Source organism: Sciurus vulgaris (genome assembly GCF_902686455.1).
Source record: "Sciurus vulgaris genome assembly, chromosome: 7".
In the NCBI taxonomy this organism is placed as follows: Eukaryota; Metazoa; Chordata; class Mammalia; order Rodentia; family Sciuridae; genus Sciurus; species Sciurus vulgaris.
In genome coordinates this window covers 76,306,035-76,328,696 of record NC_136467.1, presented here as the reverse complement: position 1 = coordinate 76,328,696, position 22,662 = coordinate 76,306,035, and the positions used below count along the sequence as shown (strand labels likewise).

At 34.4% G+C, this 22,662-nt stretch overlaps 1 protein-coding gene across 5 annotated transcripts in view; it reads left to right on the top strand.

Annotated features, from left to right (window-relative positions):
* The window catches only part of ZNF292 (zinc finger protein 292), an 83,006-nt gene that overhangs the window by 26,640 nt on the left and 33,704 nt on the right, over positions 1–22,662 (top strand). For 2 of the 5 annotated variants that reach the window (XM_079146926.1, XM_079146929.1), the window contains exons 3-5: positions 18,833–18,987; positions 19,172–19,250; positions 21,653–21,788. In XM_079146926.1, the coding sequence (XP_079003052.1) occupies positions 18,833–18,987; positions 19,172–19,250; positions 21,653–21,788 (370 nt within the window). Of the gene's footprint in view, positions 1–18,832; positions 18,988–19,171; positions 19,251–21,652; positions 21,789–22,662 lie in introns of those variants that run through there. The other 3 variants (XM_079146927.1, XM_079146928.1, XM_079146931.1) reach the window with 2 other exon arrangements.

The window sequence follows — 22,662 nt, the reverse complement described above, 5'->3', positions numbered from 1 at the left end:
TTCTGAGTCCAAACAGCTCGCCTTGGAGTTTCTCTTCTGGCAACCGCCTGTAGCTCTGGTGCAGTCTCTCCGAATCCAAGTGGCCACGCTCCTCCTCCTCCTCCTCAGGGCAGGCCCCGGTGTCCTGAGTCCACACAGCTCTCCTCGCCACTCCTCCCCTGGGCAGCCGCCGGATCCCTAGTGGTTGCTCCGAGTCCTGATATAGAGTTTTTGATATACTAGAAGCCAGTGAAGTCATTGGTTGGTGCAGGGTCACTGTGGTAACATATCCATGGAAATGTGATTTAATCATTAACATTCTTCCAAAGCATTTGTAATCGCTCTCTAGGTTTTAAAAAGCATTCTTTAACTCAGATAAATATATCATTTTTATGTGATTAGTTTTTGTTAACGCTCCAGTGCTTACTATTGATAGTCTTTTTTTTTTTTTAACTATTTCCTTTTAAATCATTGTTCATTTAAATATTGGAGTAATACAGAGATACTGTCTTCCTTATACTATTTCACTTTTCACTTCATGGGTAACTAAGTACAAAATTGTCTATGCTAGACTTTTTCTTTCCTTTTTTTCTTCTTCACTTTTTGGAGATGGAACACGATAACTAACTAAATATTTTATTTATTTATTTTTATGTGGTGCTGAGGTTCAAACCCAGTGCCCCAAACATGATAGGCAAGTGGTCCACTACCAAGCCACAACTCCAGCCCTCCACACTTTTTCTTAGGTAGTCATATAAATATGATTCATTTAAATGCTTATGCTTGAATAGTGAGATCATGTACATTCTGTGCTATAATTTTTTTTTACCTAATAATTTATCCTGGACATCATTTTATAGCAATATATTTAAAGCAACCTTATTCTTTTTTCAATATAACATTCCATAGAATGCACATGCCATAATTTCTTAAATGATCTCCTACTGGTCACATTTCAGTTTTCTTCTACTAGTCATACACAGTGTTTTGAAGTACAGATAGTGTCACTATACCCTTATAGTAGTCACTCCTTATCCATAATTTTGCTTCCCATGATTTAAAATATTAAGTGGAAAACTGTAGAAATAAACCATAAGTCTTTTGAACTGTTCTGAATAGCCTGATTAAACCTTATACCCTCTCTATTCCACCAGGATGTGAATCATCTGTCGAGTGTATACACTATATATACTACCAACTTGTTAGTCACTTAGTAGTTGTCTAGGTTATCAGATCAACTGTCATGGTAAAGCAGTGCCTGTGTTCAGTTAACCCTTATTGTACTTAATATGGCCCCCAAATGCAAGAGTAGCAATGCTAGCAATTTTGACAATTTGGGTTTGCCAGAGAGAAACCATAAAGTACTTGTTTTAAGTAGAAAGATAAAAGCTCTTTAGGTAATAAGAAAAAAAAAAAAAGAAAGTTCATATGTGGAGGTTGTTAAAGTCAATGCTGAGAACAAATATTCTATTCACAAGGTTGTAAAAAGGGAAAAGAAATTTGTGCTGACTTTGCTGTCATATCTCACATGACAGTGGCCACAGTGTGTGGTAAGTGCTTGGTTAAGGTGAAAAGGGCATTAAATTTGTGCATGTATATGTTGGGAAAAACATAGCATGCCTGTTTAACTATGTGCTTCATGTTTGGACATTTAGAAAAAATGCAAACAGAAATTCATACTTTGCTACACTGATTTCATCAGCAGCCTCAGGTATCCACTGGGGGCTTGAAATATTTTATTTGTAGATAAAAAGGTTTACAGTTTATCAGTATTTTTGCACATATTGACAATGTTTGGTTAGGGATTGGAACCAGAGTTTTGCTTTAAAGGGTATGCCCATATGAAATATTTGGATTAATTTATAGAAGTCTATATTGATAAGCATTCTACAGCACAGGTTGTTTTTTAAGTTTTATAGTTTTTTTGCCAATTCATAGGTCAGAAAGGTACTAACATATTTGACTGCAAAGACATTTATAATCTCTTTATGGTATGATTAAAAGGCAGGCAAGAGACTGGGTGAAAATGTTTGCAGCATAGTTGTTTCTATGGTTTGAGGAACTAATTCGTCACAGGATGAGCGGTAGTTTCTCCTTGAAACTTTTGCTATATATGAGGAGGTTCAGTAAAATTGATATCTTAGTAGTCTGGATCCAGTACAACAATTCTGTGATTTTAAAAAAGTAAATATAAATCAAGATGCTTTTTTTAATGGTTAGATTCCTTTTCCATCAAGTGAAAATAGCTTTTTTTTTAATAAGTCACTTAGAATTCCATCGTTATTTGATAACAGCTAGTATCTGTGCTTTCATGTATGCATTATTTAATTTTTCACAAAAAGATCATTTTACATGCTTTTATTATAGATGTTACTCCATACTCACTAACCCCTCTAGGAAACTCTTGTTAACTGTTCGTGTCTTTCTGTAATTATTTTTAAGCTCTTGTGGCCTGCACCCACACACATACAAACATATGCAGAAGATGCCTTTGCCAATTATGTTTTTTAAAAATGGAATTATGTACTTTATTGCATTTAATATTGTACTAAATAATGATTCATTCGACTCCAGTTGCTTCTGTAATATTCCATACAGTAGCTGTATTAGAGTTTACTCATTAATTCATTATAAACATACTTTGTTGCCAGGGTTTTGTGTTTTCTTTAGGTACTGGGGATTGAACTCAGGTGCTTTACCACTGAAGTACATACCAGTCTTTTTATTTTTTATTTTCAGATAGGGTCTTACTAAAGTTGCTGAGCCTGGCCTTGAATTTGCTGTCCTCTTGTTTTAGCCTTCTGTTTTGAAAAACACAGTATTTATCAACAGAATTCAGAACTTCTAACAAGTGTGGATAAGAAAAATAAACTTGGTAGTGCAAATAGGGAAAAGGGGAAAGTATAATAAATGATAAATATGGAAGGAATAAAATCAGTTATTTCATTAAATATTGGCCTGAATTCATTCTTAGAGATTAAAGTTGTTGTTTACACTCTAAAAAGAGTGAAAAAAAAAATGACATGTAGTGATTTTTTTTTTTTTTTTGTGAAGTTAGGTAATCCAGAGTCCCCTGCATTCTTAAGAAAACAAGTTGCAAGTCTGACCAAGTTTAAAAAAAATAAAGGCAATAAAAATAGAATCACAGAGACACTAATTAGAGATCCAGAACACACTGAAAGAACTATAAGAAAATTTATATGCTGTTCTATAGCAGCAAATTTGAAACTTAGAAGAAATAGTGGATTTCCATATAAAATTCAGACTGCCAAAAAATTGAACAAAGAAATATTTGAGTAGATCCTAGTACCCCTCCCTCCCTGCTTTGCTGCCCAGCCTGGTCTGGAACTGCTGTGCTCAAGCTATCCTCCTGCATTTACCTCCTGAGTAGTTGGGACAACTCAAGTTTTAAAACAGTTATTATCCATAAAAATAGAAAGCTCCAAATTCATTTTACCTAGCCAAAATAGCTTTAATATAGAAACCTAACAGATGCAAACATTATATATATGCAAACATTTAAATAAGACATAGGAAATAGAATTCAACAATATATGAAAAACAATTCCAAAATTCTTTATACCATAGCAGATATTGTTGCTTAGATTCAGTGTTGGTTCTGAATCTGAAAATGTTTATATAATATATAAAAATTAAAAACCCCATTCAGTAGATGCTAAAAATGGCAGTTGATAAAATTCAACCATTAGTCTCAATTGTAAAACTCCCTGTAAAATTGGAATAGAAGAATATGATCTAAAAAATATAAAGAAAAATAATAGGAAGTAATGTTAAATGACAAAGCAATGAAATCCCCTTTATTGAAAACCAAATATAGGCAGGGATACCTGTTATTCCTATTATTATGTAACATTGTTTGAATGCTTTAAGACAAAGTGAAGTATTGGAAGAATAGATAAGAAAGCTATGCAAGAGAATAGTGAAACAGGAATTTGCCTTACCAAATTTTAGAGCATAACAGTATGTCAGCAATTATAGGAATAGAAAAATATATAAGTAGAATAAGTAGAGGATAAGAATTCAAATTCTAGTACAGATTAGGAAGTTGGTGTATGCCAACATAGTGTTCAGTTCAGTGGGAGAAGGTTAAGAGAAAAGGATTTTTGGTATAACCTGCCCAAAGAATAAATAAAAATAGGGATTCCCCCCACACACACTTTATAACACATACAGAACTCTTTGGGATCGATTAAAGATGAAAATACTGACACTGCTAGGTATACTCTGAGGTACTATAAAAATGACCTTGAGAACTGAAACTACAAAGTGATCTTAGTGTTATCAATTGGAAATTTTATGATTTTCTTATGACTTTTAATATTTTTATCAAACTATTAGAACTTTCTTACCACTGGCATAAATGTACAGAGATATGAAAAAAAACAGTAAAATTATACACTGAAAATACACGTTATAAAATAGCACATTGCTTAATATTTAAAGTTATTTGGATATTCTCTGTGTAGTTCTGGGGATAAAACCCAGAACCTTAGACATGCTAGGCAAGCACTCTGCCATTGAGCTACATCCCCAATCCTAAAATTACTTAAATAATTGAAAACACTAGAAAAATTGAAAATTAAGTCATGCTACCTCATAAAGAATTCATTTTTTGTTTATTCTAATCAGTTATACATGATAATAGAATGCAGTTGACACTTTGTACACAAATGGAGCACAACTTCTCATTCCTCTGGCTGTACATGGTACAGAGTCGCACTGGTTGTGTAATCATATATGTCATAAATAATTTATGAAGAGTGGTTTCAGTGGTGTGTGCCTTCTCATCATGTAATTCAAAGTATCAAGCAAGAATTTCATCCATCAGTACCAAAATTATCATATCCAGCCAGTTGTGGTGGCACATGCCTGTAATCCCAGTGGCTCAGGAGGCTGAAGCAGGAGGCTCTCCAGTTCAGAGCCCACTTCAGCAAAAGCAAGGCACTAAGCAACTCAGTGAGACCCTATCTCTAAATAAAATACAAAATAGAACTGGGGATATATGACTCAGTGGTTGAGTGCCCCTAGTTCAATCCCCAGCACCAATCCCCAAAGTTACATCTTTTTCTAAGTTTCTATTAATGCCCAACATTTTTAGATTGCCAATTTTGTTACATTCTTTTAATGTGAAGATATTAAAAGAATATCTGGGACATCTTCATTCTTTCACAACCACTTTCCACTTTCACTTCCAACTTTATCGTTTTTTTTTTGTTTCTTTGCTTTACTTTCATCTTTGTTTTGGCTAATCCTTTGTTTGATTTTGTTCATTTTTGTAAAATGTCTGTGAACTTGTCCCTGGGAGATAGGAAGACAAACAGCTACACATTTTGCTCTGTGTGTGTGTGTGTGTGTGTGTGTGTGTGTGTGTACCAAGTTAACAAATCAGTGACCAGTCCACTGATTGACTTTGAAAAAAGAGATGTGATTAGTTACTGGTCATAATGGACATCTTTTAATTTAAATTACATAGTGATTTGTGGAAGGAACATCTAGCCACAAACTTTAATAAATGGCGCTACTCAAAGTAAATATACCGAAGTAATAGTTGAACCTCATTTTAACTAAACTGTGGTAATTAAAATTTGTGCTTATCGGAACTATGTAAAAGCAAAAGCTTCCTTTGTATGGTGCACATGCTCAGACACAACAGAAACCTTACAAGATAGTCTGGGAGAATTTAAGCGTTCTCTAGGAGTGTGAGACTGCATCCAAAGGACTACTAGAAACCCAGTAGGTATAAAAAGGAAATATGAAAATATTTCATTATTTAAAGATGAAATGAAAAAAATCATTAGGCAAAACAATAGATCCAGAAAATTATTTATGAAACTGATGATGAATAAAAGGTTAATTTCTATAATAGAAAATTTTGAATGTACAAAAAGGAAATAATCTGATAGAGAATTAGGCAGAGGAATAGACAGTTCTTGGAAGAACAAAACTAGATGGCCAACAAATGAGAGAGGAGGTCAGATTCATTAGGAGTTAAAGAAATAACATTAGAGAAACTATTACACATTCATTTCTAATTTTGAACAGTAATATTTTCCATCTTCAGTTTGGTTTTGAGTGTTTTCAGATCATTTCTATTTTAAGTATATTTTAACTCTTTCTAATAAGTACTTCTGAATTGTTAATTTTTCCTGAAGAAGTAAAATGATTTGAACTGTTGCTCTTTTAAGCAATGTTTAATATATATTGATCAGTATTTTTTTCATTGATTTAAAATTGATTATGTAAATTTGAGGAGTTAAATCAGAGAGAACATTCAGACAGCTAGAGATTTATGTCCTAAATGACATTATAATTTGCTTAAAATTTCAACCTTAACCAAACCATTGCATATTTAACTATGTGCTTCATGTTCAGACATTTGGAAAAAATGCAAACAAATTCATGTTTTGCTCATACTGTGTTGAAACAGATTTTTTTTTTTTAAGAATAGCAGAAATGATAGTATTAACTGATAGATGCACAAATTTACATCTGTAAAATTTCCTATTATAATTGCTGTAGCTACAGCCTACTCACATTGATAATGTGTTTTACTGTAGTTTGGGTCTAAGTATTCTCCAATTTGTGATTACTTCTATCTGTGACTTAGAAGTACTTTGAAAATTTTTCGTTTGTTTTTTCCTTTGTAGGGGTATTCTTTTGTTAATAGTATCTAGCTTTATTGCATTGCATTCAGAGAATGTGAAATATATTGTTATTTCATGTAACAACTAGTTTGTGGTCAGTTTTTGTAAATGTTTAGTGTTTGTAAGGAATGTACAAATGTACAAATGCAGGTTTCTCTAAAGTTATCTTTTTTACTAAAGCTCTAGTAATTCTTTAGGTTCATTGCACAGCTACTGCTAGGGGGTTTTACTTCCTTAACTCTCTTTTATGTTAAGTTTCCTTTTTTGTGAATACCATTCTCATTCCTTTCCTGCCTTATTCCCTCCTTCTTGTGAAATTTCTCCTTCAATAGCATCCTGGAGGGTGGGGGATATTCTTAGAAAGTTAAATTGTTGCAACTTGAATGTCTGAAAATGACTTTTCTGTCTTGGTACTTATAATTGTTGGATAGAAATAATTTCTCCTCAGTTTTTAATGCAGTACTTTATTTTCCTTTTGCTTCCATGTTGCCATTGGGAAGGTGCCATTCCCTCACTGCCAGACTTACTTTGATAATTTTCTTTGTCCTTGAACTCTGACATTTTATGAAAAAGTGACTTGGTGCAGTTTAACTTTGAGTAATTGATGAATACCCAGTGGGTATTGTCATTCTTGAAATTGATACTCTTATGGTATAACTTGAACATTGTGAATTAATTCTTTTATTCTTCTCTGTTTCTCTGTTTTGACCTCTTGAAATTCCTATCATTAATTATGGAATTATTGATTATTCTCCAAATCCTCTTTTTCCTATCACTTTTACCTTGCTTTCTTAAAAAATTTCCTCAATTTACCTTCTAGCTCTCTTAATTGAAATTTTCATTTTAATTATAATTATTTTTTATTTTCCCTTGTCTTTTTTTTCCTATAAGTATTCCTTTATGATGTGATATTTTTGTTTGAAGGTGTAATATGCTCTCTCACCTCTCTGAGGATATTGATAGTTTCTTGAAATTGTGTCAGTTTCTACTCACTCCAAGTTGCTTTTTTCCCATTTGTTTGGATCTCTTTCACATACGGGAACCTTTCCTTAACTGTCTAGTGGTCCTGGGATGTTCACAGGTAAAGGTATACCATTAAAGAACCAATTGAAAGCTCCAAGACCATATGTGGAGTTTGTTGTGACCTTCACCATAAGGAGATCTAGCTGGTGGCCAAGACCTAGTGTCAGAATCTAGATCTTTTTTCTTTGAGCTTGAGCTCACACCTGAAGACTAACCATTTTTTGGCAATGAGTTGGAGAACAGGAGTTGAGAAGGGAGATGGCTCTGTGGTTCGCATGTAAAGTTGACTTAATGCCTGGAAGATAAGACATAGTTCCCCTAGCTGTGCCCAAAACATCTCTTTAAAAACTTCTCTGCTAGAGGTTTAGTAGTAGGTGCATAGTTTAGGTCTCCAAAATGTGAAGAGAGAAATTAGGGCAGAACTTCTTAAATAGACTTTTCAACCAGTTGCTCTCATTTTGAGCTCCACCTTCACCCCCATTTCCAGAGGCATCTTCTAAATCCTGATGATTCTGCAGAGTTAGTTAGTTTTGTTTTGTTTTTAAACCTGAAGTCTACATTGGAATCACTTTTCTTGGAGTGCCAATCTTACATATGCTTTCCAGGCTTTTTTGATTTTTGTTTTGTTTTGTTTTGTTGGAGGGGATTGTTTGTGGGAATTGTGAATCCACGGCTCTGCACATACTATACCTCTAATTTTTGAAATCTTGTGTCTCTTTCTTCCATTCCTTTTTTCCTGTTTCTTGTGGGTTAATGCCACTTTAAAAATTACCATAGTTTTAGTGAGGTTTGGGAAGTGCCTAGTATAAAATGTATGCCCACTATACCATTTTTTTAAGTGGAGGAGAGACACCATTTCAGAATTACCTGGTACCCCACTGTACCATTTTTATATAAAACTTTAAAAGAATTTTTTTTAATTTACATATCCATCAAAGGCTCAGGTTCAAAAGGTCAAAACCATAAAACATCACTTGCCTTCTTTTAAGGGTTTTCTAAAAGTTACATGATGCCTGGTATTGCAAAAGATGAAGCACAAAAATCTCAGTCATTTCTGTTGTTAGACATTGAAGAGATTTGAAAAATGTAAAACAATGCCTTTCTCCTCACTCTTTTATTTTTAGGAAACGTTTGTTTGTTTGTTTGTTTGTTTGTTTGTTGTGGTGCTGGGAATTGAACCCAGGGCCTTGTGCATGTGAGGTAAGCACTCTACCAACTGAGCTACATGTCCAGCCCCATGTTTTGTTTTTTGGTACCAGGGATCGAACCCAGGGTTGCTTAACCACTGAGCCACATCTGCAGCCCTTTTTGTTTTTCATTTTGAGACAGTGTCTTCCTAATTTGCCGAAACTGGCTTTGAACTTGCCATCCTTCTGCCTCAGCCTCCTGAGCCACTGGGATTGATTACAGGTGTGCGCTACCATGTCAGGCAGAAAACACATTTTTTAATTTAAAATACCTTTTCGTGTGTGTTAATGTGATGGGTTTATTATTTTATATTCATTTGTAAGGAGTGTCCTTTTTCATTTTTAATATGGTGAATACCTATGGTTATAACTGACAAAAACTCTGTGAAATCCTCAGTAAAGAGCAATCATGAGACCAGAACCTTTGTGAACCTATATTCTCAAGAATCCTAGATGTAAGTTGTAGCACAAGCACTATAAACATAGCCAAGGCTTCATTAGTCTTACTTTACATAGGACAATAATGTAATTTAATCCATGTGTTCATTAAATTAAACACCTCTGTGGTCTTCTCTTTTGTTTTCTTTCCTAATAATCATTAGGGGAACTAAAGGAAGCTACTGAAAATTAATCTGTGCTATCTTCGCCCCCCCAGAGATTATGTTTTAGTCTCTGCTAATAAAAATAATGAGAAGTCAACTTAAGAGCCAAAAGTGTGAATTTTTGTGCCCAAATGGGTAAAAATGGACTCTTAAGGAGCAAAAAAACTTCAAATACACAGTGGTTTGTGCCCTATAAATAGATATACAAGTTTGTCTTTGGTATCATTTTTATTGGGAATGGAAAACATATGGGGGGGGAGTCAGTAGAAAATAACGAAAAAGAGGTTGAGCAAACACTGTGGTAGGCATAAAACACCATCTTTAAACCTCCCTTTTGTTTGTATTTCTTTCTCCTATTCCAGGTTTGCCCAGTAATACACTTACAGGGCAGAGGCTTTGAGCTTGTAGAAGTCTAATAGGGCCCCTCTTACTAAACTCTGTGTGTGCTCTTTGAGTTTCTTACTTAACCTTTTATGGTCTCATTTTGTTCATTTTTAATATTAAGTATATTACTATAGTTTACCTAGTTGTTAATAGGTAATACATATAAAGCTCTCAGAACAGTACCTAACACATGGTAAATATTAATAACTGTTATCCAGATGAAGCATCCTTAATTCCACCAATCATTCTTCATACAGCAGTTTCAGTTTTCCTGCCAAAGTTTTTATCTTCCATGTGTGTGGAAATGTAAATAGACGCACATTTATTTATTTATTCATTCTTTGAGGGGGTGTGGTACTTTGGTTCCTCCTCCTTTCTTAATAGAGTCCTGATTTTATTCTCACATTTTCTTCCCTTCACATGGCTTTGCACTTTGGAGAAGCAGGCCCTAGGCAGTAAGTGGTTTCTAATTTGCTTAAAAGTCAATCATAGGGTTTAATTATGACTGAGTAATTTTCTTTCCTTTTGGTGCTGGGAATCTAACTCGGGCCTTTGCGCTTGCGCATACTGTCTGCCACCAAGCTACACTCCCAGACCATGACTGAGTGATTTTTGACACGTGTGTGATGTACTTCTAGTCAGTGAGACCTGAAGGGAAACCTATTGATAGAAGTTGGGTTTGGGATTTCTGGGAAAGGCTTTCTTATTCCTAAAAAAGAGTTACCTGTAGAGATGGTCTTGTCTCTGATTATTGCTGAGTCTGGTTTAAAAACCTATTACTCTTCCTTTCTTTGACACCCACTATGACAGTGAGAGTGTACCATGTAATGGTGGCAAGGCAAAGAGTTTGGTGGATTCTTAAAGGTATTATATTGTTAAGCTACTAAACTAACCAATCCTGGAATCTGCCATTTCTCTTAATTTCTTTCTTTTTTTTTTTTGGGGGGGGGGGCACGGTTTACCAGAGATTGAGCTCAGAGGCACTCAACCACTAAGCCACATCCCCAGCCCTTATTTGTGTTTTATTTAGGGACAGGGTTTCACTGAGTTGCTTAGCACCTTGCTTTTGCTGAGGCTGTCTTTGAACTCAAGATCCTCCTGCTCCGCCTCCCAAGCTGCTGGGATTACAAGTAGCACCACCACACCCAGTTTATTTCTCTTAATTTCTTATGTGATAAACCTTTTTTATTATTTTTCTGCTTTGAATTGCATTTTCTTCCTTTCAAGTAAAAGTCTAACCATTTGAAGTTGCTTAATTCTGCTGAAGTTATTAGCAAATTTGAAAATGGTGCTTACCTCACAAAATTTTATTTCATAAAATTGAAATATTATAGGTGAAAGGTACTTTATAATTATAAAGTAACTTCTTAGATTTATAGTTCTGTTACATTGCCACAAATAGTTTTTGTTTATAGTGGGCAGAATGTTGCACAGCAAATGAGGCTGCCTGTGTTTGCTATTTACCTATTTATATTGTACATGTCACTGTACCCTTTAATGACTGCACTGTAAAAGTTTTAAATTATTTAGTACTAATAGTAGTAATGGTAGAACAGCAATTGAACCCAGTGGTGTTTAACCACTGAGCCATATCCCCAGCATACCCGATCCCCCTTTTGTTTTTTTTTATTTTTAGACAAGGTCTCATTAAGTTGCTTAGGGCCTTGCTAAGTTGCTGAGGCTGGCTCAAACACAATCTTCCCGCCTCAGCCTCCTGAGTCACTGGGATTACAGGTGTGTGCCACACGTCTGGCTAATTAAATGATTTTTGAAGTCTTTACTTACTCTGAAATAAGTAATCATTCTTGGATTCTTGCCTGAAAGTCATGTACAGGTTAAGACAATAGAGTAGATACAAATTAGTAACTCTTCTTTTTTTAATTGAAGAAAGCATAATTTCTTAACCATTTGTGTTGTGAGTTCTGTTTCACAGGGGTTCTACTGATCTTAGTGCCTTTAAAATAAGGGAAGCTCTACTGTCGATCTACTTACTTGCATGAATGTCAACTGTCATATCTTCAAACTGATTATGGATATTCACTTTTTAACCTATATTGATAATTTGTTCTCCTACATCTAATAAGTATTAGTGTATCATCAGCTGTCTTCTTTATACTGTCTCTCAACATCCTTCTGCCATCTTCCTGTATGCATTGCTTCTAGATTACATACACGTAACCACGTAAGTGCTATCTCAGCAGTATCTGCTTCTCCCTCCTCCTCCATCTATAAAATGAGGTGAAAGAAGATAATTTTAAAGGTATTTTCTGGTTCTTGTATTCCATGACTTAACTATTTTTCTAATCAATTCAGATTCTTAATTTCTTATTGCTGCTGGGGCTTGAACCCAGGACCTCATACATGCCAACAATATTCTCTACCACTGAGCTACACCCCTATCCCCACAATTCATAGTTTTTTAGATTGAAAAAAATTTTTTTAATTATTTTAATTTTGAGACAAAGTCTCATCATGTTGCCCAAACTGACCTTTAACTCCTGGGTTGTGCAATGATATTGCCTCAACCTCCTTAGTACCTGGGACTACAGGAATGCACCCCTGTATCTAATAAGTTCTATTAAGAGTTTTCTTGTGTGTGTGTGTGGGGGGGTGGTTTTTGTTTTGTTTTGTTGTAGTTTTCACTCTTGACATAAACTACAGTTTTTTCCAGCACTATTCTAGTTCTGCAAAACCAAATTATTGTCTTACAATTCAATTCAATTCAATTCCCACACTTAATTCCCTGGTGCTAACATGAGACTCCCATGGGCTTAAGGCCTTGCCCATTTCCTCCACAGGGCTACCCTTGTATCAGGCTCTAGTTGAAATAACCAGGGCCCCACATTACTTGCACCTCTGTCCCACTTGGCTGCAAAGTTGGGGGTTCCTACAACCTCCTCTTCAGTTTTGATAGTTTGCTAGAATGATTCACTAAACTCATAAAAATGCCATATTTGTTATTATAATTTATTGTAAAGAATACAGATGAAAAGAGCCAGAAGTATATATAGGACAAGACTTGAAGACCCCAAGTACAAATGCCTCTGTGCCTCTAGAGTTAGTGTATGCACCCTTTCTGACGCATGGATGTGATTGCCAGCTAAGAAGCCCTCTGAACCTATTGTTTTGGGGGGTTATGAGGTTTTCATTACATAGGCATTATTGATTCAATCATAGTTCATTAGGGATTGAACACCTTCCCAACCTCTTTCTTTGAAAGTCCCAAGCTTCTAATCATATCGTGCTGGTGCCCGTTCCCATCTGAAGCTATATGGGTGCTCCTCAGCCAGAAGCTATCTCATCAACATATAAAAGGCACTCTTTATGACTCATTTCAAGGGTTTTAAGAGCTCTGTGCTAGGAACTGAATATAAAAACCAAGGTTTGGGGTTTTTTGCATTTTAATGTCATACCTTTATGTTTTTGGCACAAACCTGAAAGACTGATAATGAATTTAACATCCCTGAAATGAATGGTTGCATCATTGGATTCTGTATTTTCTTTTCTGGTTCATGTTGATTTCAACCAGGATCTAATAGTGCTAATACAAGTTTTCATCTTCCTGCAGCTCATGAGTTGCTGTCACTGTCATTTGAATGATATAGCTGGTCAGAAAGATTGGAGAGTATAACCATTTAATATCTGTGAGAAATATTTTACTCTTTGTTTGAGGGATACCTAAAGAAAGTTAGAATTCTCTTGCAAATGTGAATGTGGATTGGTGTATGTAAAATAATGAATTGACTAAATAGGTATGAACCTTTAATTTCTCTGTTCACAACGAAGCTAAATGATCTTGAGAATAAGGTAGGCAGCCTTAAATAATTTTCCATATTGTCCACCTATGTGTCTGTCATTCATTCAAAATTACGTTTTAGGAACCTCATACCTACTTAGAGAATACTTGGAGAAACCCCCCCTTACAGAAATACTGATTTTTCACTCCTCTAACATCTAGATCCCTACCCTTCATTAAAAGTTCACAAAGATTACAAGACACTGCTGAAATAACAGATGATAATCAGAAACTATTTTGAAAATTTATACTCTAATAAAGGAGAAAAATCTTAAAGACTGACAAAATTTCTAGAGACATGTGACCTACCAAAATTAAATCAGGAAAACATAGAAAATTTAAACAGATCAATTTCCAGCAATGAAATTGAAGACAGCATCAAAAGCCTAACAGCAAAGTAAAGCTCAGAACCAGACAGATTCTCAGCTAAGTTCTACAAGACCTTCAAAGAAGAACTAACACCAGTGCTCCTCAAATTATTCCATGAAATAGAAAAGGAGACAACCCTTCCAAACTCATTCTTTGAAGCTGCTATCACCCTGATACCAAAACTAGACAAGGACACATCAAGGAAAGAAAACTTCAGACCAATATCCCTGATGAACAGAAATGTAAAAATTCTTAATAAAATACTGGCAAATCACGTACCAAAAATACTTAAAAGATAGTGCAACGTGATCAAGTGGGGTTCATCCCAGAGATGCAAGGTTGGTTCAACATAGGGTAATCAAGAAAACTGAAAATTCATCATATCAACAGACTTAAAGGTAAGAATCACATGATTATCTCAATAGGTGCAAAAAAAGCATTCAACAAAATATAGCACCCTTTCATGTTCAAAACACTAAACAAACTAGGGACAGTAGGATATATTTCAACATTGCAGAGGCAATATATGCTAACCCCAAGGCCAGTATCATTCTAAAGGAGAAAAATTAAAAACATTCCCTCTAAAAATTGGAACAAGACAGGGATGCCCTCTTTCACCACTTCTATTTAACATAGTCCTTGAAACTCTAGCCAGAGTAATTAGAAGAAATTAAAGGAATACAAATAGGAAAAGAAAAATTCAAACTATGACTATTTGCAATGACATGATTCTATATTTAGAAGACCCAAGAAACTCCACCAGAAAACTTCTACAACTAATGAATGAATTCGCAAAGTAGTAGGATATAAAATTAGCACCTGTAAATCAGTTACATTCCTATACACCAATGATGAATCAATTGAGAGGAAATTAGGAAAACTACCCCATTCACAATAGCCTCAAAAAATTTTTGATAATCTAACAAAAGAGATGAAAGACCTGCAGTGAAAAGTATAGAACTCTAAGAAATTGAAGACCTTAGAAGATGTAAAGAGCTCCCGTGTGCTTAGTCAAAATGGCCATATTACCAAAAGTGCTGTATAGATATAATGCAAATTTCTATTAAGAAGATTCCTATGATGTTCTTCATAGAAATCAAAAAAGCAGTCATGAAATTAAAATTTGGAAAAATAAGAGGGCCAGAATAGCCAAAGCAATCCTCAGCAAGAAAAGTGAAGCAGGAGGCATCACAATACCAGACTTTAAATTATATTATAGAGCTATCGTAACAACCAGCATGATACTGGCACCAAAACAGACATGAAGACTATGGTACAGAAAGAAGACAGGAAGACAAGCCCCCATAAATACAGTTGTCTCAAATAAAGACTCCATAAACCTACATAGGAGAAAAAAATAACCTCTTCAACAAATGGTGATGGGAAAATTGGAAATCCATGTGTAACAAAATGAAATTAGACCCCTATCTCTCACCCTGCACAAAACTCAACTCACAGTAGATCAAGGACCTAAGCCTTAGGCCAGAGACCCTGTGCCTACTAGAAGAAAAAGTAGGTTCCATATCTCCGTCATGTTGACTTAGGAACCACATTCCTCAGCGAGACTCTTAAAGTGCATGAAGTAAAATCAATAATCAAAAAATGGGATGGTATCAAACTGAAAAGCTTCTTCACAGCAAAGGAAACAATTAAGAACATGAAGAGGGACTGGGGTTTTAGTTCATGCATGTAGAGTCTTGCATGTGTGGGGCACTAGGTTCAGTCCTCAGCACTATGTAAAAATAAATAAGTAAATAAGGATATTGTGTCCATCTACAACTAAAAATATTTTTTTTAAAGTATTTAAAGAGAGAGCCTATAGAATGGGAGAAAATTTTGCCACTTGTACCTCAGATAGAGCATTATTCTCCAGGATATATAAAGAACTCAAAAATCTTAACACCAAAAAAATAATAACAACAAATCAATAAATGGTCAACAGAACTGAACAGACTTCACAAAAGAAGAAATATGATTGGTCAACAAATATATGAAAAAATGTTCAGCTTCACTAGCAATTAGAGAAATGCAAATTAAAACTACACTGAGATTTTTCATCCCCCATCAGAATGGCAGTTATCATGAATACAAGTAACAATAAATGTTGGCAAGATGTTGGGGGGAAAGGTACGCTCATACATTGCTGGTGATTGAAAATTGATGTAACCACTATGGAAAGTAGAAATGGAACCACCATTTGACCCAGTTATCCCACTCCTAAGTTTATACCCAAAGGACTTAAAATCAGCATACTACAGTGGCTGCAGCCACTTCAATGTTTATAGCAGCTCAATTCATATTAGCAAAGCTGTGGAACCAACTTAGGTGCCTTCAGCAGATGACTGAATAAAGAAAATGTGGTACATATGCACAATGGAATATTCCTCAGCCATAAAGAAGTAGGAAATTATGGCATATGCCGGTAAATGGATGGAACTGAAAACTATCATACGAAGTGAAATGACCTAAGTGAAATAAGCCAATCCTCCATAAAACCAAAGGCCAAATGTTCTCCCTGATACGCAGATGCTGACTCACAATTGGGGGCCGGAGGTGGAGATTCACTGATATGTACGGGGGCGGGAGTAGTATATAAGAAGAACAAATTTTTTTTTTTTTTTTTTTTTTTTAAAGTTCCTAAAGGAATTTACCTTTAGATTTCTGGGTATTTCAATTTTGGATGAAGCTAGGGAACTTACTCTTGGTTCTTTTTATCCCCATAAAGAGTCTACTCTGTACAATGAAGGTTTTGAATTTAGTGGAACTGTGAGGTGAGGTTGAAGGTATGACTCTGAAAGCATTTTGGTTTCCAGGCTCAAATGGTAAAGATTTGTTTTTTGTTTTTTCCCTAAAAAGAGTTTTTTCACTTCAACTTTTCCAGAAATTTTTGCTGTTGGAATTGGTTTGGGACCTAATTAAATGTCCCCTGCTCCACCCAACTCTACATCCCATGCTGTGGCTGCAGCTTTTCTTTCTTTTTTCTAATTATCCTGGTTATCAGTATTTGCTCTCAACCTGTTAGGGGGAAACAAAAGGAGAGATCAAGATCTCACTGAGAAATTGAGTTGTTACTATATTGCCCTTTATTAACCAGATTTATCTATTTCTTTCTTCCTTATTCTCTTTGATCTTTTCCTACTGCTATTTGGAAGTTAGTAGGGAACACAAGTGTTGCTTTCTTCTGAGTGTTTGCTAGTAGAATGTATTTCCCACCTTCTTCCATGCTTTTTATTTTAATAGCTATTTCTATATGCTGGAGGATACAAACCCTCCTGGATGCAAGCCCTTTAGGATATTCTCTCCTGCCCCCTTACTACCTTCTCATTTAAAGGGAAAGACATATGAGTTTCCTTATGTTTGATTAAATGTATTTTAAGCCCTGAAATATGAAGAGGACCTATTATAGCAGCCTTCTATATTGTTTTCAAAAAATCCATCTGAGTCCTACTTCATTTAGTGCCTAACCTGAGAACCTATTACATAGTTTTTAGTAACTCACGGTTTTAATAGCTATAGTGTCTTAACAGATATTTCTGTGTACCTCCTGTTACTAATTTCTTCTCTTTGTTCAGTAAAACAAACAGCATTTTTAAAAAGTGTTTCTTATGAGCCAGACACAGTGATGGACACCTATAATCCCAGCAACTCAGGAGACTGAGGCAGAAGGATCCTGAGTTTAAGGCCAGCCTCAGCAACTTAGTGAGACAATGTCTCAAAATAAAAATGTCTGATGATGTAAGTCAGTGATAGAGTACCTCTGGATTCTATCTCCAGTATTACAGAATCAATCGATGATCCAAATTAAGTAGAATTTGAAATATTTACTTCACTGAGAGCTGATGAATGTTTTCAATTTAAAAATTCAACACTATTAACAAAAACCAATTGACCTTATAATCATTCTTTGATGTCTTTTAATACTGGCTTTATATGTGAGGTCTTTAGATTCCTTTTTAAAAAAAATTTTTTTTCAGTTGTAGATGGACACGATACCTTTATTTTATTTACTTATTTTTATATAGTGCAAAGGATCTAACACAGTGCCTCATGTGTGCTAGGCGAGGGCTCAACCACTGAGCCACAATCCCAGTCTCTAGATTACTTTTTGACAAGCTTTATCATTTAAAAAGTTGTGTTAGCCAGGTGCAGTTGCACATGCCTATAATCTCAGCTACTTGGGAGGCTGACACAGGTTGCAAATTTGAGGCCAGCCTGAGCAACTTAGGACTTATCTTAAAATTATAAGTTGGGGAGGGGGAAGGACTAGGGAAATATAGCTCAGAAGTAGAGAAGGGGTTCCTATTAAATCCTCATTACTGCCAAAAACAAACAAAAATTTGTTGTGTACTTTTTTTTTTTTAATTGACCGAAAAAGTACATGTCTTCATTGACCATATGTGGTTGAATTGTTGTTAGGTAGTGGATCTTTTGCTCACTACACAAAAAATAGAAAACAAACGTTCTTTTAAATTCTTCACTGCATGTCTGGTCAAATGTTGCTTGCCCAGGTATCTTCTTTTTAAAGTAAGTTAAATCTTAGCAATTTGGGGATGAAAAATGACATTTGACCAGGGAAGAAAGTAGATGATAATGCTTGCACTATTTAAAACTAGCCTTGATGAAATGAGGCAATTGCTGGAATTAACACTACTCTTTTCTCCTACAAAGAGCTACTAGAAATAAGACTACTTTATTTACTTTAATATTTTAATTAGCATAAACTATTTGTTTTAAAGATTTCTCAGGGAGAAAAAAAAACACATTTGAGGAGTCAATGTGTGTTTTGATGTACATTTTGAATACTTTTTATTATTCTTTCCAAAACAGACACTCCTTGAATATGCAGAGAAATGGAAAACTTCAGAAGACCCCTTACCTTTATTGGAGGTATACACAGTGGCTATCCAAAGTTTTGTTAACGCCCGACCTTATCTTACCTCTGAATGTGAAAATGTAGCATTGGTTCTGGAACGCTTGGCATTGTGAGTAGACCTTTGAGTAAATAAAAAACTGTATTTAGCTTTTTTTAAATAAAAAACTTTATCAGGTCTTATAACAATTTTAAATAGATTATCTGTAGGGAGTCCTCTTATATTAGAATTACTGGTATTACTTCACTATGAATTTTAATAATTATTTTTATTTTACCAACCTTTTGTTTTTCAGAAGCTGTGTTGAACTTTTATTGTGTCTGCCTGTTGAGTTATCAGATAAACAGTGGGAACAATTTCAAACACTGGTACAGGTGAGAATATTAACCTATGAAATTTAATATGAGTGTATCTTATATCAGTTTTCCTTATTCTTAAAAAATTATTTGGCCGAACTATAAAACATATAGGTAGTGATACATATCAATTACTGCTTTTATTAACACTGTTGTCTTGCATACTATAGATGCTCAATAAATGTTTGCTAAATGAATATATATATTTAGATAGATTATGTGATTATTGCACAAATCTTTAAAATCACATAATTAGGACTTTACCAGAGCAGTAAAGGAAGACAAAAGAAAATACTCTTATTTGGATTTAGAACAGTTTGACTATTTGCCAAAAATCTACACTATGCTTTAAAGGAATTTAACATGTCTCATTTAATTATTATGGAAACTTTGTGGGAATAGGTATTTTTCCCCATTTTAAAGGTGAGGAAACTGAGGCTCATACTCTAAAATGTTTTATCTGCTCCAAATTTATACAGCTTATATCATAGTTACTTTTACCAAGGTTTTTTCCTTCAAAGTTCATGCTTTTCCTCGTGTATGCGAAAACATATGCTTTGTCCCTCAATGCTGTTATTCTACTTATGTATAAGTACTACACAATTTAACATTAAATTTTATTTGAAGCACTAGTTTGTGCTGGCTATATTATTGCTTCAAGTGAATTTTGATTAATTACTTAATTTAAAAAGTATGTTCTTGGTAGCTGGTTTAAAAAGGTATAGTTCTTGTTCTCTCTTTCTCTCTCCCTCCCTCCCTTCCTCTTCCTCTCTCCCTCCCTTTCTTCCTCCTCCTCTCCCTCCTCCTCTAACCAAAGTTCTTAAAATATTTTTTTAGCATTATGTTTCTTTAAACATAATGAAGTATATTAAAGAGGATTAGCCTTACATTTTAGAAGCATATAAAATAAACTAGTGAAATAAAATATTCTATTTTAATATTAAATATTAAGATGTACCTCCAATGCAAGCTCCTTGAAGGTAGAATTCATCTTATTTAATACCGTAGCATTCCACGTGGTGTCTTACACATAATAGATGCTTAATAACTTTGTTGAAATGACATTGTCTTGTCCTGTTTGTCATATTGCAACTAACTTTTTGATCATGCAGTTTCTATTTTGGCATATTAGTAACTTAGTAACTTGTGTCTTAGTTTTTTGTTCTTTGTTTTTTTGTTTTTGTTTTTCCCTTAACCCCCCCCAGGTGTTTATTTTTAGGTAAATAGTTATTTCATAACTTTTCCTTATTTGACATTCAGGTATACCCTACCACCAAATTTATTAAATGGTTTTTTTATGCTACTAATTTTGTTTGCCAAATTAAGATAAACTTTTGAACTTTTCTCTTTTGAAACAGAAGTACTAGTTGTTACTTTTTCATATAGGGATTATTAAGAAGGAAATCACTTTTCCCCCCTTTGGTGGTGTTGGGGTTCAAATACAAGGCCTCACATGTTGGGCAATTTCTCTGCCACTGAGCTACACCCCAGCCCCAGGAAATAAATGTTTTAAAAACCCTGTACATTCAGCTACTGCTCAAAGAAAGTTTCTTAAAGTATTTGAACTTTGTCAAAATGAGAAGATTTTTATAATTTTGAGGAATCTTATTTTTGTTTGAATATAACATGAAGTTTTAAGCGTTTCCATGACACTTTGCTCTCATTTTAAGACTTTTTCAAGATTAGTTTATACTTGCTTAACAGCATTTATTTTATTTTCCCCGTGTTTTAATTTGTTCAAATACTTCTTTATCCCACCAGAGGATAAACCCCATAAAGGCAGGAACTAATTGCTCTCTTCACCAATACTCTGCTCATAGAGTGTCTCAATAAACATTTTCTGAATGAATAAAAACAATTGGTCTTTTGTGGATTGAAGGATATGCTGAGTGCATGAACACTTGGGACCAACTAGTAAGCAAGGTTCAGTATCATCTTTAATGTAAAATTGCCAAGGCTATGTAATGAATACATGAAAAATCATGAATTTAGTTATTTTCATAAGTTCCTTTCATGGTGTGTATATGTTGTCACATACACCATGACACAGATCTTTCTATTACTAGTAGAAGAGGTTTGAGGAAAAAAAGGGATATAAAATATGTAATGTCTTTTATGTTGATATTCTGATAGCTTCCTTGAGAATAAACTTTACTTTTGGTTTAGATTTTGAGAACAATTACGTGGGCTTATTTCCATAAATACTTCATATTTATTTAAGATATACAGTTGATTTCTTATCTTTGTGATTCATCTTTAAATGTCAGAAGTAAAGGAATTCACAACTTTGCAATGTGACATGAAATTTTTAAAATACGACTCTTATTTTCCAAAAGTTTAGTATTATATTTAAAACCTGATAAGCTTGCTTTAAAAAAAAATCTGTTGTAATTCTTTGGATGTTTATTTAATATTTATAGGTAGCTCATGAAAAGCTGATGGAGAATGGCAGCTGTGAATTGCATTTTTTAGCTACTCTAGCTCAAGAGACTGGGGTGTGGAAAAACCCGGTACTGTGCACTATTCTTTCCCAGGAACCATTGGATAAGGATAAAGGTAAATTTTCTAGAGAGAGAGAAAAAAAAGAATTACAGACTAGAGAAAATAAATAAAGTTTGGTTGGATATAATTCATCTCAAGATGTCCGGAAAAAAGGTCCATTAATTAAATTTCATCCGAGGTACTCAAGGCACTTCACCTCTATTTTATTTGTGGGAAAGATGTATTTATAGGATTGTAGAATCTTAGAATGACAAACTGCAGTTTTTTTCTCAGTGTCTTTTCAACAGAGGGGTTGTTCCTTCTGTAACATCCTGACCTGTGGCAATCTACCTTATATATGATAAGTTATTTGACTGACGGAGAAAGGAGAAATATGGTAGTTAAATGGTTTTCCTGAGTATAATAAGAAATCAATGCTGGAATTCTCAAGTCTTCTGTCTCTAAGATTAGTACTCATTCACAGTTTATTACTCTCATTTTATGGTGCTTTGTTGTTGGATTCCAGCTATGCTCAAACTGTTAGGCCTCCTATTGGAAGTAGATGGCTAAATTACTTAAAATATACAGACATGCCTGTGCTCTCACACACACATATATACACACATTATATACTTAAATTATATATATCATGAAGAAAAAGCACAGTTATCTTCCAAGTACTTTTCTTGAGATTTAGAAAAGTGTGCCCAGATTTCACCCTAACCGTTCTCAAGGTATTTGGAGAAATAAGTAAGAAGAAATTAACACATCCACAGGAATAAACCTATATTTAACACTATCTGCTTCTATTATTTATTGCTGTTTTTCTTGTTGATTGATTGCAAACTCTATATAATTTTATGATGTGACTGCAAGTTATGAAGGCCAGGAGAAGGGAGTGTTAAGCTAATTGCTTGTGAACTCTTCTGGTACTTTGATATTTACCAAA